The sequence below is a fragment of the Lissotriton vulgaris genome, chromosome 3_1, assembly GCF_964263255.1.
Source record: "Lissotriton vulgaris chromosome 3_1, aLisVul1.2, whole genome shotgun sequence".
NCBI lineage: Eukaryota > Metazoa > Chordata > Amphibia > Caudata > Salamandridae > Lissotriton > Lissotriton vulgaris.
Genome location: NC_141689.1, coordinates 1,638,245,797 through 1,638,260,480, shown reverse-complemented (window position 1 = coordinate 1,638,260,480; position 14,684 = coordinate 1,638,245,797). Strand labels below are relative to the sequence as shown.

The 14,684-nt window shown below is 46.7% G+C and overlaps 1 protein-coding gene across 1 annotated transcript in view; it reads left to right on the top strand.

The window, feature by feature from the left end:
• LOC147728286 (uncharacterized) overlaps positions 1-14,684 on the top strand; it is a 1,395,946-nt gene that overhangs the window by 217,137 nt on the left and 1,164,125 nt on the right. Inside the window, exon 6 of the mRNA XM_086963769.1 lies at positions 743-880. Within this exon, the coding sequence (XP_086819895.1) occupies positions 743-880 (138 nt within the window). The remainder of the gene's footprint in view (positions 1-742; positions 881-14,684) is intronic.

The window sequence follows — 14,684 nt, the reverse complement described above, 5'->3', positions numbered from 1 at the left end:
GGTAAGGCTGCAGATGTCTGTGCTGAGATACCATCTTGTCTCCTTCCGCCCTGTTCTGACCCATATTCTTCACAGTCCCATGTCACTCGAACCCCAGCGCTCCTTACCAGTGTGCAACATCTTGTTCTTTGTCTGTAGATGTTTATATGTTGATTGAGCCTTGATAATTATGCAAACACAGAATAAAGGCTAATTGAGCTCCTTTGACCTAGCAAATATTCGACCAAGCTACTTAAGACAATGGCTTATGTGACAAATGTAATATCATTCTGAAATGATACAAAACAATATTTCAGAGCATTGTTTCTTTCCTCTTCTATTTCTCCCGCTGTCTTCACTCTACCTATACCTCTAGTGAAAACTGTATTTAGTACTAAAATGCCCTGCTTTTAGGAATTACTGTAAATTATTTCTTCTGTAGATGCTAATTTTTCAACATGTAAATGTACATCTTCAAAATATTGTTGTAAATAATTTACCAAATATGCAGTACAAGACTTCGCATTTTAGGTCAGACGTGCTAAAATGACCTAGCACTAGTCATTGCCTTACCCCCAGTGTTAAGAAACTGTATTGTAAATCCTTGCATCGTAAGGTTGATCCACTCTCACTTTTCAAAATAGTTTTAAGTTAAAAAAAAAAAATAGGATTAATGTGGCGTATCTACACTGCATTTGTTAGACAGGTTTGACTGTTTCATTAATTTCTGTTTCAAAGTATTGATTGAATTTCACCTTTTAAGGTTCCAGTACGTAGAAGGCTTTCAATAGTTCCTGTACCTGGATCTAAAGTGCCACATGAAATGAGACAGCGCTATGTTAACTTTTTTGTGGAAGAATATTTGAAAAGGTGTCCATCTGTGCATGATGCTTTTGACAAGGTTGGTATTAGTATTAAGCTACCCTTCAGATTACTACTTTGCAAAATGTTTTTTAAGTACATTGATACAGTATTCATATGGTCTGGTACGTAGCTCAGGGTATATGGGGTTGAATGATGTAGACCAGACCTTCATCGTCCACTTCCCCATATGACTTTTGTTCATTCCACCCTCTGAGTCTCAAACATCCACCCCTGGCACACTTGTGCATACCTTTTGGTCTCATCTCGGCATACTCCTCTGAAGAAGAAACCTCTTTACAGCCCCCAATTCTTCACTGCTCACTCCTTCTGTTAGTCACTCGTCATTTTTGTTTTCCTCATACCCTTGCTCCATACACGCTTTGATGTTTTTTATTGTTGTTTTTTGTGTTCTAACTGTAGTACATCTCCCTATCTACCATAATACACATTGGGTTTTGTATCCTGCAGCAAAAACTATATTTATTTTACTTTATTTTATTTAGAAAGTTTTATATAGCGCGAACGTGACCCTTGGGTATCAGAGCGCTTCACAGAATACATATACATGAGGTAGATTAGAAATACAGAATACATATACATGAGGTAGATTAGCAATACAATTCACATAGCGTTACCATAAAGGGAATGAGGTAGGTGGATATAGTTCCATATATTAGGTGTAACCTACTGCTACAATTCACATAACATTGCCCTACCGGACTGAGGTAGGTAAATTATAACTCTAAGTAGTAAGCGTATCACACTGATAAGAGGTAGATTCGACATATGTCAATCACGAGCTATATTCGGACTATGTACACTAGTTTGTTAAAGATTCGGTTAGTACTAACACCGGGATTACATAATGCTATAATTTCAACCTGCGTCTTTCCCCAAATTGACATAAATGCTATAACTGTTCTTCGATATCCTACTAAATTGCATGCTAAATTCCTGTACGTTTTAAACACCTGTAACAGACGCTCATAATATGAATGTACAGTTTCATATCAATTCTGAGTAGTTCTATCTATTCGAGTCCAGTCTGTCTCTTTTGCAGGCACCTTTCCTTTCAGGTACAACATTACCTGACTGTACTTCCTCATCACATCTTCAGAAGGAGCCCCTGTCTTTGGGTCTCTAGGGTATTCCTCATTTGGCCAATCTACAGAAATTTTACATTCTGTCCACAGATTCACAGGAACTACAATGTTAAACCATCTAGATCTTTCAGGAAGCATTTCGAAACCTTCACAAATCTCTCAACCTGTCTGTACCACTCTACAGGTTTTTCTCGTAATTTTGGAAAGTTATTAGTAAATGACACAATATCTTGTCTGGACCATGGCACATGTACATTTCCTCCACCTGGTACTTCTCGCATGGGACATAATTTTTCTACCTTGTCTGCTTCTTTTAGGACAAATTCTGAAGCCATTTGTCTAGACCGCACCTCTTCCTTTGCCCACCTGGCTCTCCATTTTTCTAGATCACCCCATTTTTGCATCAAATTCATCAACTCTCTAATCTGGACCTTTTTCCCTGACACATTCATGTTTTCTAAATCTTTCTCAGAAAATTCTACTCGATAGGGTTTCTGCAACACTTTAGATTTGCCAATGTCAATTCCCATGATAGCTGCCATATCCATTAATTTTTCGTGAAACACCCTTGTATTTCTAGTGATGCTTTTACAGACAAACTGCAATTCGTCTTCACTAAGGACATTCAATCTTTCATGTCCCACATTCCCATTCATCAATTCTTCTATTTCAATTCCTAATTTAAATATGTCCAATGGCTTGGTCTGTGATTTTGGTCTCTCTATTTCTCGGGTCCATCTCTCTATTTCTTCAGGAGTCACTACTGTGGCAGTTTTCGTACCTGATGAAGTCTCTATCTGTACTTCCCTTGAGGGTACTGGTGTAGGTTTTCTCATGGAACTACTTTCAGGCTCTCATATTGGTAAATCCATCAAGGAAATCACTGATTCACATTCGCTTGCCTGATCACCTACTATCAGGGTTTCTTTCCTTGGCTGTACTACTGATGTCATTATAACTGGAGCTTTCGGACTAGTTTGTTTATCTCCGTACAATGGAACAACTGGGCCAATGGTCACTGGAATTGTCAAAGCTTCAGGACTTGTATTTAACTGGGATATTTTCTGAATTAATTCACTTCTCTGTTTATTTAAAGCTTCCTTTTCTCTTTCCTGTAATACCCTCTCAAGGGAGGTCTTGTGAATCACTTGCAGCACTAAGGTCGATTTAAAGAACGGAGCAGTCGGATTTGAAGTGCTTGTCCCCTTATTACAGGAAGGCCTATAGTATGGAACAGTTGGATCAGATGTGCTCGACCCCTCATTACAGGGAGGCCTAAAGAATGGATTTTTCGGGTTTACTATTCTTGTTGCTTCACTATATGGTGGTGGATTTTTCATCAACAAATCCTCCAGGTATTCATCATCAGAATCACCAGTAGTCATTAAATGTCTAATTTTCTCAGTCTTTTTACCTCCCATAGGCTCCTCTACAGTTAGTACTGGGTAAAGCCCTTCCACTATCATATTCTGTCTCCACTGTCATTTTTTTCTCTTTTGCTTCTCAGTGCATTTTCGAGTACCATTTACTTATTACTTTGTCAATCCTGGGTCTGTCTCGCTCAAAAGCCTCGATCTCCCATTCTTCTAAAGCCTCATATTGCGTCAATCTAGGTCTGGGATGTAAGTCATTCATTCAGTTTCTCAAATTGAACAAAATTCTTCCATTGAAGGTACCGTTTAGGGGGAATGCTAAAATTCCGTCCTCTTTGGTATATTCCAACCAATTTTCCAACCATACACAAGCATGATACCCTCTGTCAAACATCATAAATGAAGCAGGAGTGTTTGGTGGTGGAATAATAACTCCTTCTCTAGTCTTAATCGGCTTGTCTTTCTTGAAATAATTTTTAACTTTGTCTACAAGAGTCATTTTTCTCTTGCTTCCATACATATTGTAAGGTCTGCCTTTTAACATCTGTTCCTTAGCAGACCCTAAGTATCCCGGATCAGGTATAGTTCCTAGATATCTCGGATACTACATATACTTCGCAAAAACTTAAATCGTACGGAAATACGTACTTCTGTTTACTAAATTCTTCCAATGCTAGCGCGTCTTTCATTTTTCGACAACCAATCAACACTGTGGTTGCAAATAAGTTCCACCAATGGATGCGCGGCTTTTCCCGTGAGACAAGTTCTCACGCTCCTGCGCTCACCCCTCCTTTACAATACTATCTCAGCTACACGCCCGCTGTTTCGACCAATACCAGCGCGGCACAGAGTGACATCAGCACAGCTCCACAACTAACTCCCTCCTTCACAAGGTAACTGAAATTCAATTTCTTTCTTAAAGTGCAAGTGCTTTATTTAATTTACAACGTAAAACATTCGCCACTGTACTAGAGTGTCTAGAAAGGAAAGATTTGTTTTACTGCAAGTAAACTTCTCCTGTCGACTTTGCATATATTGCAGATAGATACCTTCTGCCTATCCTTCATACAAGCATTAAAGAACCTGCTACTCCCTTGACTCATTCACTTTGGGATATATACTAAGTCTAAAGTTTCACCAGCTAACCCTTTTGCTGTCAATCAAGCTCTGATGAACCTGCTACTCATTCCATGTGACCCTTACTAGGTTATATCACAATAGAAGTTTTGCTAGCGAACTTGTTGCTTTCATTTATTCAATCATTCATACAGAAAACCCTAATCAGTGCTTACAGTTCTGCCCAACCATGCACTAATTTTCCTCGACTAAGTGACCTCGCCGTGATGAGGCTTCTATTCTACCACCCGCTATTCTGCCCCCGGGGATTCCAAACAAAACCTATAACAGGTACGCACAAATTTAGTTAGTTACATATACTTCAATATAGCAGCATCAAATAAACATTTCAATAATATCACATTTCAATAATACATTTGATCGATCAAAAAAATATGAATATTAACCTACTAACTAACTAGCTACCTAACTTTAACTGATCCCTAACCATACCTCTGCTTACCAAAAAAAAGAATACTGATAGAGCGCGCAGGTCACCCGGCTAGGATAATTTTATTAAATACTCACCTGGGCCCATAAATTTAATTAAACGCACCTCAGTATTTACCTTGGGTAACTCACGCTCTACTATCACTATATCTTGAGATTCTCTATACTACACTGATTCCCGTATCTACAACCTAGCAAGGTAGATACTACGAACCTAATCACCTAGGATCAGGGCGTCGAGTATTAAGCTAGGTATCCAAGAACATTTAATAACATTTATTGAATAATGAAATAATCAGACTCTTGGTAGGTTCAAAACTTTGTCTAATCATCATCATCATATGTCATGAGCAGAAAGTTGAATGTGATGAGGCTATCAATAACTAAAATCAGAAACAGTTTGTAGCTATGAATAAGACAGAGTATGCTTAGCATCTAGAACTTTAAACTGAAGGATAGGTAAAAACAAGGAACTTGCTATATTTAGATAACCTCTCGCAAACTGATTAAAGGAGGGTAAAGAAAGGGAACATGCTATATTCAAAAAGTCTTTAGAGCAGTCAAAGAAACTTTATTGAAATTCGAGATTTAATTTAGGTCAAATACTAAAGGGTAGGTAAGATTGGAACATACTATTCAATTCAGCTTATCTCCTAGAGGGAGAGTAAGATGAGGAACAATATACTTAAGATAGAAACGATTTAGCATTAACTAAAGGTAGGTAAAAAGTGGAACATGCTAATAAACGAGTAAAGCATGAAAATCTTATATATAAAGGGACTGGGGAGAAAAAGGAACATATGCAATTGCTCTTTGCTATATTCAAAAATTAGAAATGCAAATATAGATAAGCAATCACCCACACAGACTTTATATTTACCTAGGATAGAGTGAAGACCAACCCTGGCCACGGGTCAGATGGAAAAGACGGGAAAGAACCCTCAAGGACTTAGGTGCCAGTAGGCGAGCAGGTACACCTCATGGACTGTCAGGACAGGATAACCCCAGAATTTGGATCAGGACCGGGTTCACCAAAGGGTACGACCAACACCTGCAGCTTCGGTTGCAACGCCTGCGCTACTCCCTCTCTGCAAGGAATCTGCCAATAACCCCGATTGGGTTCTCGAACCTCCCAGCAAAGTGCTTAGCCAGCACTTCCAATTACCAAAACCCCGGAATAGGTTTCTCGAACCTCCCAACAGAGTGCTCCGCAGCTCTCTGTATCAGTCACCTATAGAGTGCGTTGGGTCAGTGACAGGTCAGCTATTCGGACAAGTCGGACAATTTCCCTAGCTAAACCTACGCTAGTTACTGTTTTTCGGGTCAGTGTACCACCCCCCAATGTTGCAAGTGTAAGGATTCCCAATTTTGATTGGACAAAGGAGGAGGTTAAGTCATCACACCACCTACATTTTAGACTTTCTCAGGCTTAATACTCAGTCTCTGTACCCCCCCTTAAATTCCATCTTCCCATGACATATGCTTTTCGACTAACCATGGTGAATACAATATTTATGTACAATTGTATCAAATGATGTGAAGTTCAGCTTCTTTTAGCTGGGTTGAAGTTCAGGTTCCCAGGAGCACCTCTTCAGTCAATCACCTCCTTGGCGGCGTTTCAAAGGTCACCTGCTCTGGAGACTCGCAGATCTCGCGCAGACGCAGTTTCATATAACCTGGAGTACAGCATTCAGAAAGGCCAAGTTTTCGAAGTGTACATGAAATGGAAAAGAAACCGTTTTAAATATAGAAAAAAATGATTTCACTGTATACCATGAGTTGCTATGCTACACTTATTACTTCATAATACCTATAGCATTATTGGTTATGCAGAACAAACAGTTTTGCGACAGCGGCAATTCAAGCTTAAAACATGTGAAAACACAGAGCAGCCATATTAGCAGTATTGCACATGAGCAAACACTTTCCCACCAGAACTGCGATTACGTCACATGGGTATGACCGACGCATGCGCAGTCTAAATTCCCGCGTAGCAGCGACCATTTTGTAATGCAAGCGTATTAGGATTAATAAACACATAGGCAAGCGTCTCTTGGACGCCCCGTATAATGGAAAATGTGCAAAATTAGGAAGACTAACATGTTGATTATTTTATTAACATTATTTGAGGTTCATGATACAAGCAAGTCGCTTAACGTGCGAATCCTTGCTCCATCAGTAGGACTCGGACTCACTAACCAGGACAATGCTACATTGCGCATGACTGCTAGCATTAACATAGTCATTCGAATAGGGATTTCCGCTGCATATGCCAATAGGACAGCTAGTGGGATTTTTTTAAAAATTAGAATGCATGCTCTTGGATGTAATTGATATTATTTCCATCTAGTAGGAAGCATGGAAAGAACCATGACAGATGGATAAAATCTGCATATGGAGCCCTATCCATGTCACTTCTGGTCTGTGTTAAGGTCGCACATTTAGGTCTGAAAAGTAGTTCAATAAACCTACATTTGAACACAGTATCCAGATTCTGCAGTAGACCTGGCAAATACATGAATTAATTTTTTCCGATAGTGTAGTAAAGTGTGAGGGAGTGGATTAATAGTAGGAGTGGATGCTAGTCCACTAGAAATAGTAATGGCACCATTCCTGTTGGGTCCAGTAAAGGCTTCAGTAATTTAAATGTAAATGATACTTAATGCACAGAACAAACGATCTTAACTTAGGAAAATCTTTAAAGCATTTAGAAACCGTTAAAGTTGAAATCCCAACACAGTAAAAATACCACTCCAATTTATAAAAAATAGAAAATAAATAAATTAACAATTACAAAAATCCATTTGGGAGAACCAGAGATCTGAATTTTTAAAGTTATAAATAAAAATAGCACTGCATAGTCCCTACAGCAGTCAGCTAGTCATGATAGATATGAGTCGGGTTTCTCCAGTATTGCGGTATCTTTCATAGCTTCACATGCCTGAATCATTCCCAGTCGTCGGAGTGGGAGTCCCACAGTACATAAAAATAGCAATAAATATGCATAACATAGGTACATCATAGGTAGATTAGAACCAGGAAGTGAAATGGCAAGAAGTCAATAGGAAAAATGTCCACTAGCATGACTTGTCCAAGTCAATATATACAGTCCAAACTACAGCCAATCCGGCAACAGCACCCTCCAGAATGTTCTCCTCAGAGGCTCAGGCTCTGATTTTTTTTACCGCACGTCGTGTGAAGGGAGTCCCCCTGAGCTCTGCTCAGATCTTCTCAGTTTTTTCTTTGAAAACTCTTCATTTAGGATGTCTTCTTCAATGAAATCTCTTTCGACCTTGTGAATCTTGTGGGAAGCTCCGGCTGTTTGCAGAAGATCCCCACAAGACGTGCATTTGCTGCTTGTATCCTGACCACCAGGTGAGAGACTGCAAGATCTGCAGAACTTTCCCACAAAAGACTGAGGGTCAGAGAGGGGCGTCTACTTCTGTGGCTAAAGAAGATTAAAGATCAGGACAATCCCTTATCTGAAGTTGGAAGTATTGCCTCTGTCCAGACTACGCCCTCTAGGAAGAGGACTGTTGACACGGACTTATCTTCTCCTGGGGCTAAGGTGTCGCAGAAAAAGCATACTTTCAAGAGTGCTGAGCTGCCTTCTACTTCAAAAAAGGCTCTTCCACCTTCTAAGACTAAAACTATGTCTTATACGCCCAGAGGAAGACTGCGAAGTCTCAAACTTCTAAACTGGTTTCTGACAAAGATTTACCTCAGAAACGAGGTCCCTCGTCGACGATGCCTTTGTCGACGAAGCCTTCCGTCGCCGCTGCGACGATGTAGACTGCTAGTATCTCATCGCCGAAGCCACAGAGGATTGTCGTCAGAATCCTTGCTGTCTATGCTGGTATCCGTCTCCGTAAGACCAGTCCCGTCGACGAAAGAGATTAAATTTACTGTTGACGGTCCGACGAATAAGTGTTGTCGACGATTGCTTCATCGACGAGGCACGTCTCGTCGACGACTACTTCATCGACGCTACCACTGTCTTCAAGTACGGCTCTTCAGGTTTGGTCTTCGTCTACAGTATCTTCTACATAGTCTGTGACACCATATATACAATTGTCTCCGTCGACACCAATGCCTTCTTTGTTACAAAGACTTGGATCTTCATTAGAGGTCCTTTCTCCAATTACTATCTCACCTACTAAGGTTCCTCTTAGGTTACCTGAACAATTGTTGGATTCTGAAGAGGATGACGAAGAATCAGATGAGGGAGATAGATTTTGTACTGCCAGGAGCCCTTCTGAGCTCCTCATTAGGTATCAAGATGTGGATCAAGATGAAGATTTTTGTCCGGAGACGGTTCCTTCGGCTCCAGATCAAATTCCTATGGCACAGATGCTGTTGACTCTTCTAAATAATCTGCAGTACATGTTGGACGATTACTATCGCCGTTTCCCTCCATCTGATTGGCTTCTTCTATACCGCCCACACCTGTTCCTCAATCTTCATCAATTTTAAGGTTGCCCAGGCCACGTTCTCCAGTAACTTCGCATCACTCTCAGGATGCTCACACCTCTGACGACGGTAGAGAGGAAGGAGAATTGGATGACAGATCACTCCTTACGGAATGGGATGATTACCAAATACAAACTCCGTCTCCTTCAACTCCTGCTCCTGCCGACTCTGCCCCTGTTGACATTGGAGGTTTTCATCTTCTTATGGAGAGAGCTACACAGCGTTTTCTTCTTCCTATGGAAACCAAGAAGGATGATTGTTTCATTTAGGATTTTAAAGATCAATCACGAAAACAAATATGATCTATTCCAATTATTTATTTCATTTGTCTGGAAGGACTAAAAGCCATGAAAGCTCCTGCTTCTGTTCCTGCGGTCCTGCCTCTCCTTGATGAAAAATATCAGGCACCGGACAATACGCCTGCATGTCTAATAGGTCAACCAAAGGCAGACTCTGTTATTGTCCAAGCAGCTCAAAGACGAGCGCGGAATCCCTCCTCCCCGCTGTCAGCTCCTTCTGATCGGGATAGAAGTTTCTACGCTATTGGAAAGAAGGTGTCCACGATGGCAGCAGCTAACTCACTGGCTATCTTCGGAAGATATGATACAGATGTGGTCGGACATTTCTCCCTACATCGACATGTTGACTGAGCCCTCTAAGTTAGAGGCGCTTAAGATCCTTCAGGAAGGGGAAAAAATCTCTGCTGAGATTGATTCATCAGTGGATGTTGCATCTACAGGTTTTCGACAACTGGCAGGTGCTGCAGTCCTGCGGAGGCAGGGCTGGTTAAAATCAACATCGTTTCGCCAAGAGGTTCAGGCTAAAATAATTGATATTTCTTTTGATGGCGATTTCTCTTTTTGGTCAGTGTTAGACGGACCGGGAGGGTCGGCCGAGGACAAGGGGAGAGGTCTCCGGGGAGAGCCGTCTCCAGCGATCGTACAGACGAGTAACTTCCCCCCCACAGATGGGCACCACACAAAGATAAGGTTTAACGTTCTTTATATGCAATCTTTAAGTACGATAGAATGGTACAAGGAGGTCTGGACTCAGGGGTCCCCTCGAGTTTAGTCTCTTGGATGGGAAAGGGGGTAGCGGGACAGTCTCGTTACCAATCTGGTAGAGGTGATGATACGATGGATAGCTCACAATCCTCGAGCTCGGTGTTCTAGATGATCGGGCCGCGGCGGAGCCAGCAGGTCCCGAGATGATAGAAGGTGACGACGGTCCGCGGCGGTGCCAGCAGGTCCCGGTGAAGATGGTAGTTACAACGGTCCGCGGCAGTGCCAGCAGGTCCCGACGAGGTTGAAGGATTCAGAAGGTTGCGGCAGCGCCAGCAGGCAGGACAATCGTTCGCAAGGTAGGACTACGGCAGCGCCAGTAGTCCGTCAAGGATGAGTTCGTCGCGGTGTCTCTCGACTCCAGGATTCAACTGCCTTCCTGCTCTGGAGCTGCCCCAGTTATAGGTCTGGCGCCCTTTGATGTCCGGACCCTCGCACTTGGAGGTCGGGAGGTCCGGGATGAGGGAGTCCAGACACCCAGCAGGGGGGTGGAGCCAGCGCCCGGGGGGAGCTGGGTGCGATTGGCACCTGGCGGGGGAGAGCCATCGACACTTTTCTCCCCTTGACCTGCCAAGTGGGCCGTTCACCTCCTGGGTGGATGGTGGTGCCGGGATGTCGGGGCCTGGCCGGGCCCAGGGTTAGGGTCGATCTGAGGCCACGCGGCCTCGTGGTGCAGTGTCCAAGATGGCGGCCGGGCCGGCCGAGGGAGCTGGAAGGGATTCGACCACATGACACAGATGTCCGGGGGCAGGAGTCCCGCCTGAGACGGGTTGCGGGTTGCTTCTGTGGATAACATTTGGAGGACCGGGGCTCGGGCCCTGTCATGCGGGGAGGAGGCAAGCCCCTCACGTGGCCTGTCCAACATGCGTCCCCCCCCAGCTGAAGGCAGGGAGAGTCACCCATCCTCTTGGGGACTCTCCTCGTCGAGGCGGAAAAAGCGAGACAGGCCATCTGCGTTGGCGTGGTCTTGGCCAGGTCGATGTTCCACAGTGAAGTCCATCCCCTGCAGGGAGATGGACCAACGTAATAGTTTTGGGTTTTCCCCCCGCATCTGCATTAGCCACTGCAGGGGCCGATGATCTGTCTGCACCGGGAGACCGAAGAGGTAAGGCCGGAGCTTTTTGAGGGCCCACACCACTGCGAAGGCCTCCCTCTCGATGGTGCTCCAGCGTTGTTCTCGGGCCAGGAGACGTCTGCTGATGAAGGCCACTGGTTGGTCAAGTCCTTCGGGGTTCAACTGGGAGAGGACTGCCCCAATGCCATGGTCGGAGGCATCCGTTTAGACGATGAACTCCCGACTGTAGTCGGGGGCCTGGAGAACAGGGGCAGTGCACATGGCGGCCTTTAGCTTCTCGAAGGCCGCTTGACAGTCTGGGGTCCAGTTGACCTTCTTTGGGTGGTTTTTGGATGTGAGTTCCGTGAGGGGCCCCACAATGCTGCCATAGTCCCTCACGAACCGCCGGTAGTAGCCTGTGAACCCCAAGAAGGCGCGGACCTCGGTCTGCGTGATGGGGGGCTGCCAGGACTAGATGGCAGCGATCTTGAGTTGAAGAGGGGCTACCAGACCGCTTCCCACCTGGTGTCCGAGATAGGTCACGGACCCCTGACCGATTTGGCATTTGCTGGCCTTGATCGTGAGGCCAGCCCGTTAGAGGGCCTGCAGGACCTCTCGGAGGTGGTGGAGGTGGTCGGACCAGTGGCGGCTGTACACAGCGATATCGTCCAGGTAGGCGGCGCTGAATTCCTCGAGTCCTGCCAAGACCTGGTTCACCAGTCGCTGAAAAGTAGCTGGGGCATTCTTCATGCCGAATGGCATGACCTTGATGTGGTAGTGGCCATCAGGGGTGGAAAAGGCGGATCGTTCTCGAGCCCGGGGTGTGAGGCCGATCTGCCAGTAGCCCGCTGTCAGGTCGAAGATGCTGAGGTAGCGGGCAGCTCCCATGCGGTCGATCAGTTCATCCCCTCGGGGGATGGGATGGGCGTCGGTTCTGGTGACAGCGTTCAAGCCCTGGTAGTCGACGCAGAACCGGAGCTCAGGCGTGGTGCCGGGGGCGGCAGCTTTGGGGACCAGTACCACTGGGCTGGCCCAGGGGCTGTCTGAGGGCTCGATGACCCCAAGCGTGAGCATCTTGGACACCTCCTCTTGTATGCAGGCCCGTACCCGATCTGGTACGCGGTACGCCCGATGTCGGATAGGGGGACTGTCCCCAGTGTCCACGTCGTGCAAGCACCAGGGGGTGACCCCTGGGGTGAGGGAAAACAGGGTCGCAAGCTGCCGCAGGAGGTCCCGGCAGCCTTGGCGCTGTTCCGGGGTGAGGGCTTCTGAGAGTCGGACCCCGTCCACGGAACCATCTTTCTCCCTGGTCTTTAGGAGATCAGGGAGGGGCTCGGAGTCTTCTTCTGCTCCGCTGTCTGTAGCCATCAGGAGGCTGAGCTCCGAGCGCACAAAGTGGGGTTTGAGTCTATTGGCGTGGAGGACCCGGAGGGGGTTCCGTGCAGATTCCATATCGATGAGATAGGTGACGGGGCTCTTGCGCTCGATCACTTTGAAGGGCCCCGTCCACTTGTCCTGTAAGGCACATGGTTCAGTGGGGGACATCACCCACACTTGTTGGCCAGGTTCGAATTCGATGGAGGAGGCATTTTGATCGTACCACTTCTTCATGTCCTCCTGACTGGCCTCAAGGTTCGCTTTCGCCATTTCTCTGAATCGCCTGGTCTGATTGCGTAGGGTCAGGAGGTACTTGAAGACATCTGGAGGGGTCTTTAGGGGGGGCATCTCCCAACCTTCTTTGACTAGGCTGAGGGGCCCTCGCACAGGGTGTCCGTATAAGAGCTCGAACGGGCTGAAGCCGAGGGACTTCTGGGGGACTTCTCGATACGCGAAGAGGAGGCACGGCAGTAGCACGTCCCACTGGCGACGGAGGGGCTCTTCCAACCCCCCAATCATCCCTTTGAGCGTGCGGTTGAACCGCTCAACTAGTCCGTTTCCTTGAGGGTGATAGGGGGTCGTGAATCGGTAGGTGACCCCGCACTGTTGCCAGAGGGACTTCATATATTTTGAAATAAAGTTTGTGCCTCGGTCGCTGACGACTTCTCGGGGGAAGCCCACCCGGGAGAAGATCCCCATCAAGGCCCGGCCGACCACCGGGGCTGTCACAGTTCGCAGGGGAACAGCCTCGGGGTAGCGGGTGGCGTGGTCCACCAGTACCAGGATGAACCGATGTCCTTGTGCTGTACGGGGGTCCAAGGGCCCCACAATGTCTATTCCCACCCTCTCGAACGGGGTGGTGACAACTGGGAAGGGTTGCAGAGGTGCTTTAAGTTTGCGGCCGCTCTTCCCGCTGGCCTGGCACGTGGGGCAGGAACGGCAGTGGTTAAGGACGTCGTTTCTCATCTTGGGCCAGAAAAAGTGGGTCACCAGGCGACTGTAGGTTTTGTCTTGACCCAGGTGTCCAGCCAGGGGGACATCGTGGGCCAAGTTTAGCAAGAAGTCTCTAAAGCGGAGGGGCACCACTAGTACTCGACTGGCCCCTAACTCCGCGATTCTCTGTTCACTGTACAACCGGTCGTTGTCCCAATAGATCCAATGGGCTCCGGAGGTGTCCCCTGCGCTCTGGGCGAGGGCTTGCTGGCGGAGTCCCTCGAGGGAGGGCCAGGTCTTCTGCTCTTGACGGAACTGTTCCTGGGTGGGCCCCCCTTCCTGTCGCCACTGAGCCAGGCTGGGAAGGTCCTGGGGCTGAGCAAGCCCTTCGGGAGTTGGCCCTGGGGGATCGGTCGGGTCGGTGTCTTCTACTGGAGCGACCGGGGGAGGAGGTGCTGGCCATTCGGGTTCTTCGGGTCGGGGGATGGTACGGGCCGCCATGGCCCGGGTGGTTACGCACGCCCAGTCCGGGAGGCCCAACATCCCCAGGTGCTCTCTTCTCTCTACGGCGGCCCACGGGGAACTCTCAAGATCATTCCCCAAGAGACAGTCCACGGGGCATCATCTCGGACCGTCACCTTCAGCATGCCGGAGACTCCTCCCCATTCGAAGGGGACGCAGGCCATCCGACAGACTCTCCGAATTGTCGGCTGAACGGACGGGGCAGAGAATGTTCGGCAGGATCTGTTCTGGTGTCACCAGGTGACAGCGGACGGCCGTCACACTGGCTCCTGTGTCAAGTAGGGCTTCGGCCCTGCGCCCATTAATGTTCACCCACTGACTATATTTTCTGGTGTTGGCGGGTAGGGGAGCCCGCGGGACCATGTCTCTTCCCCCTAGGCAC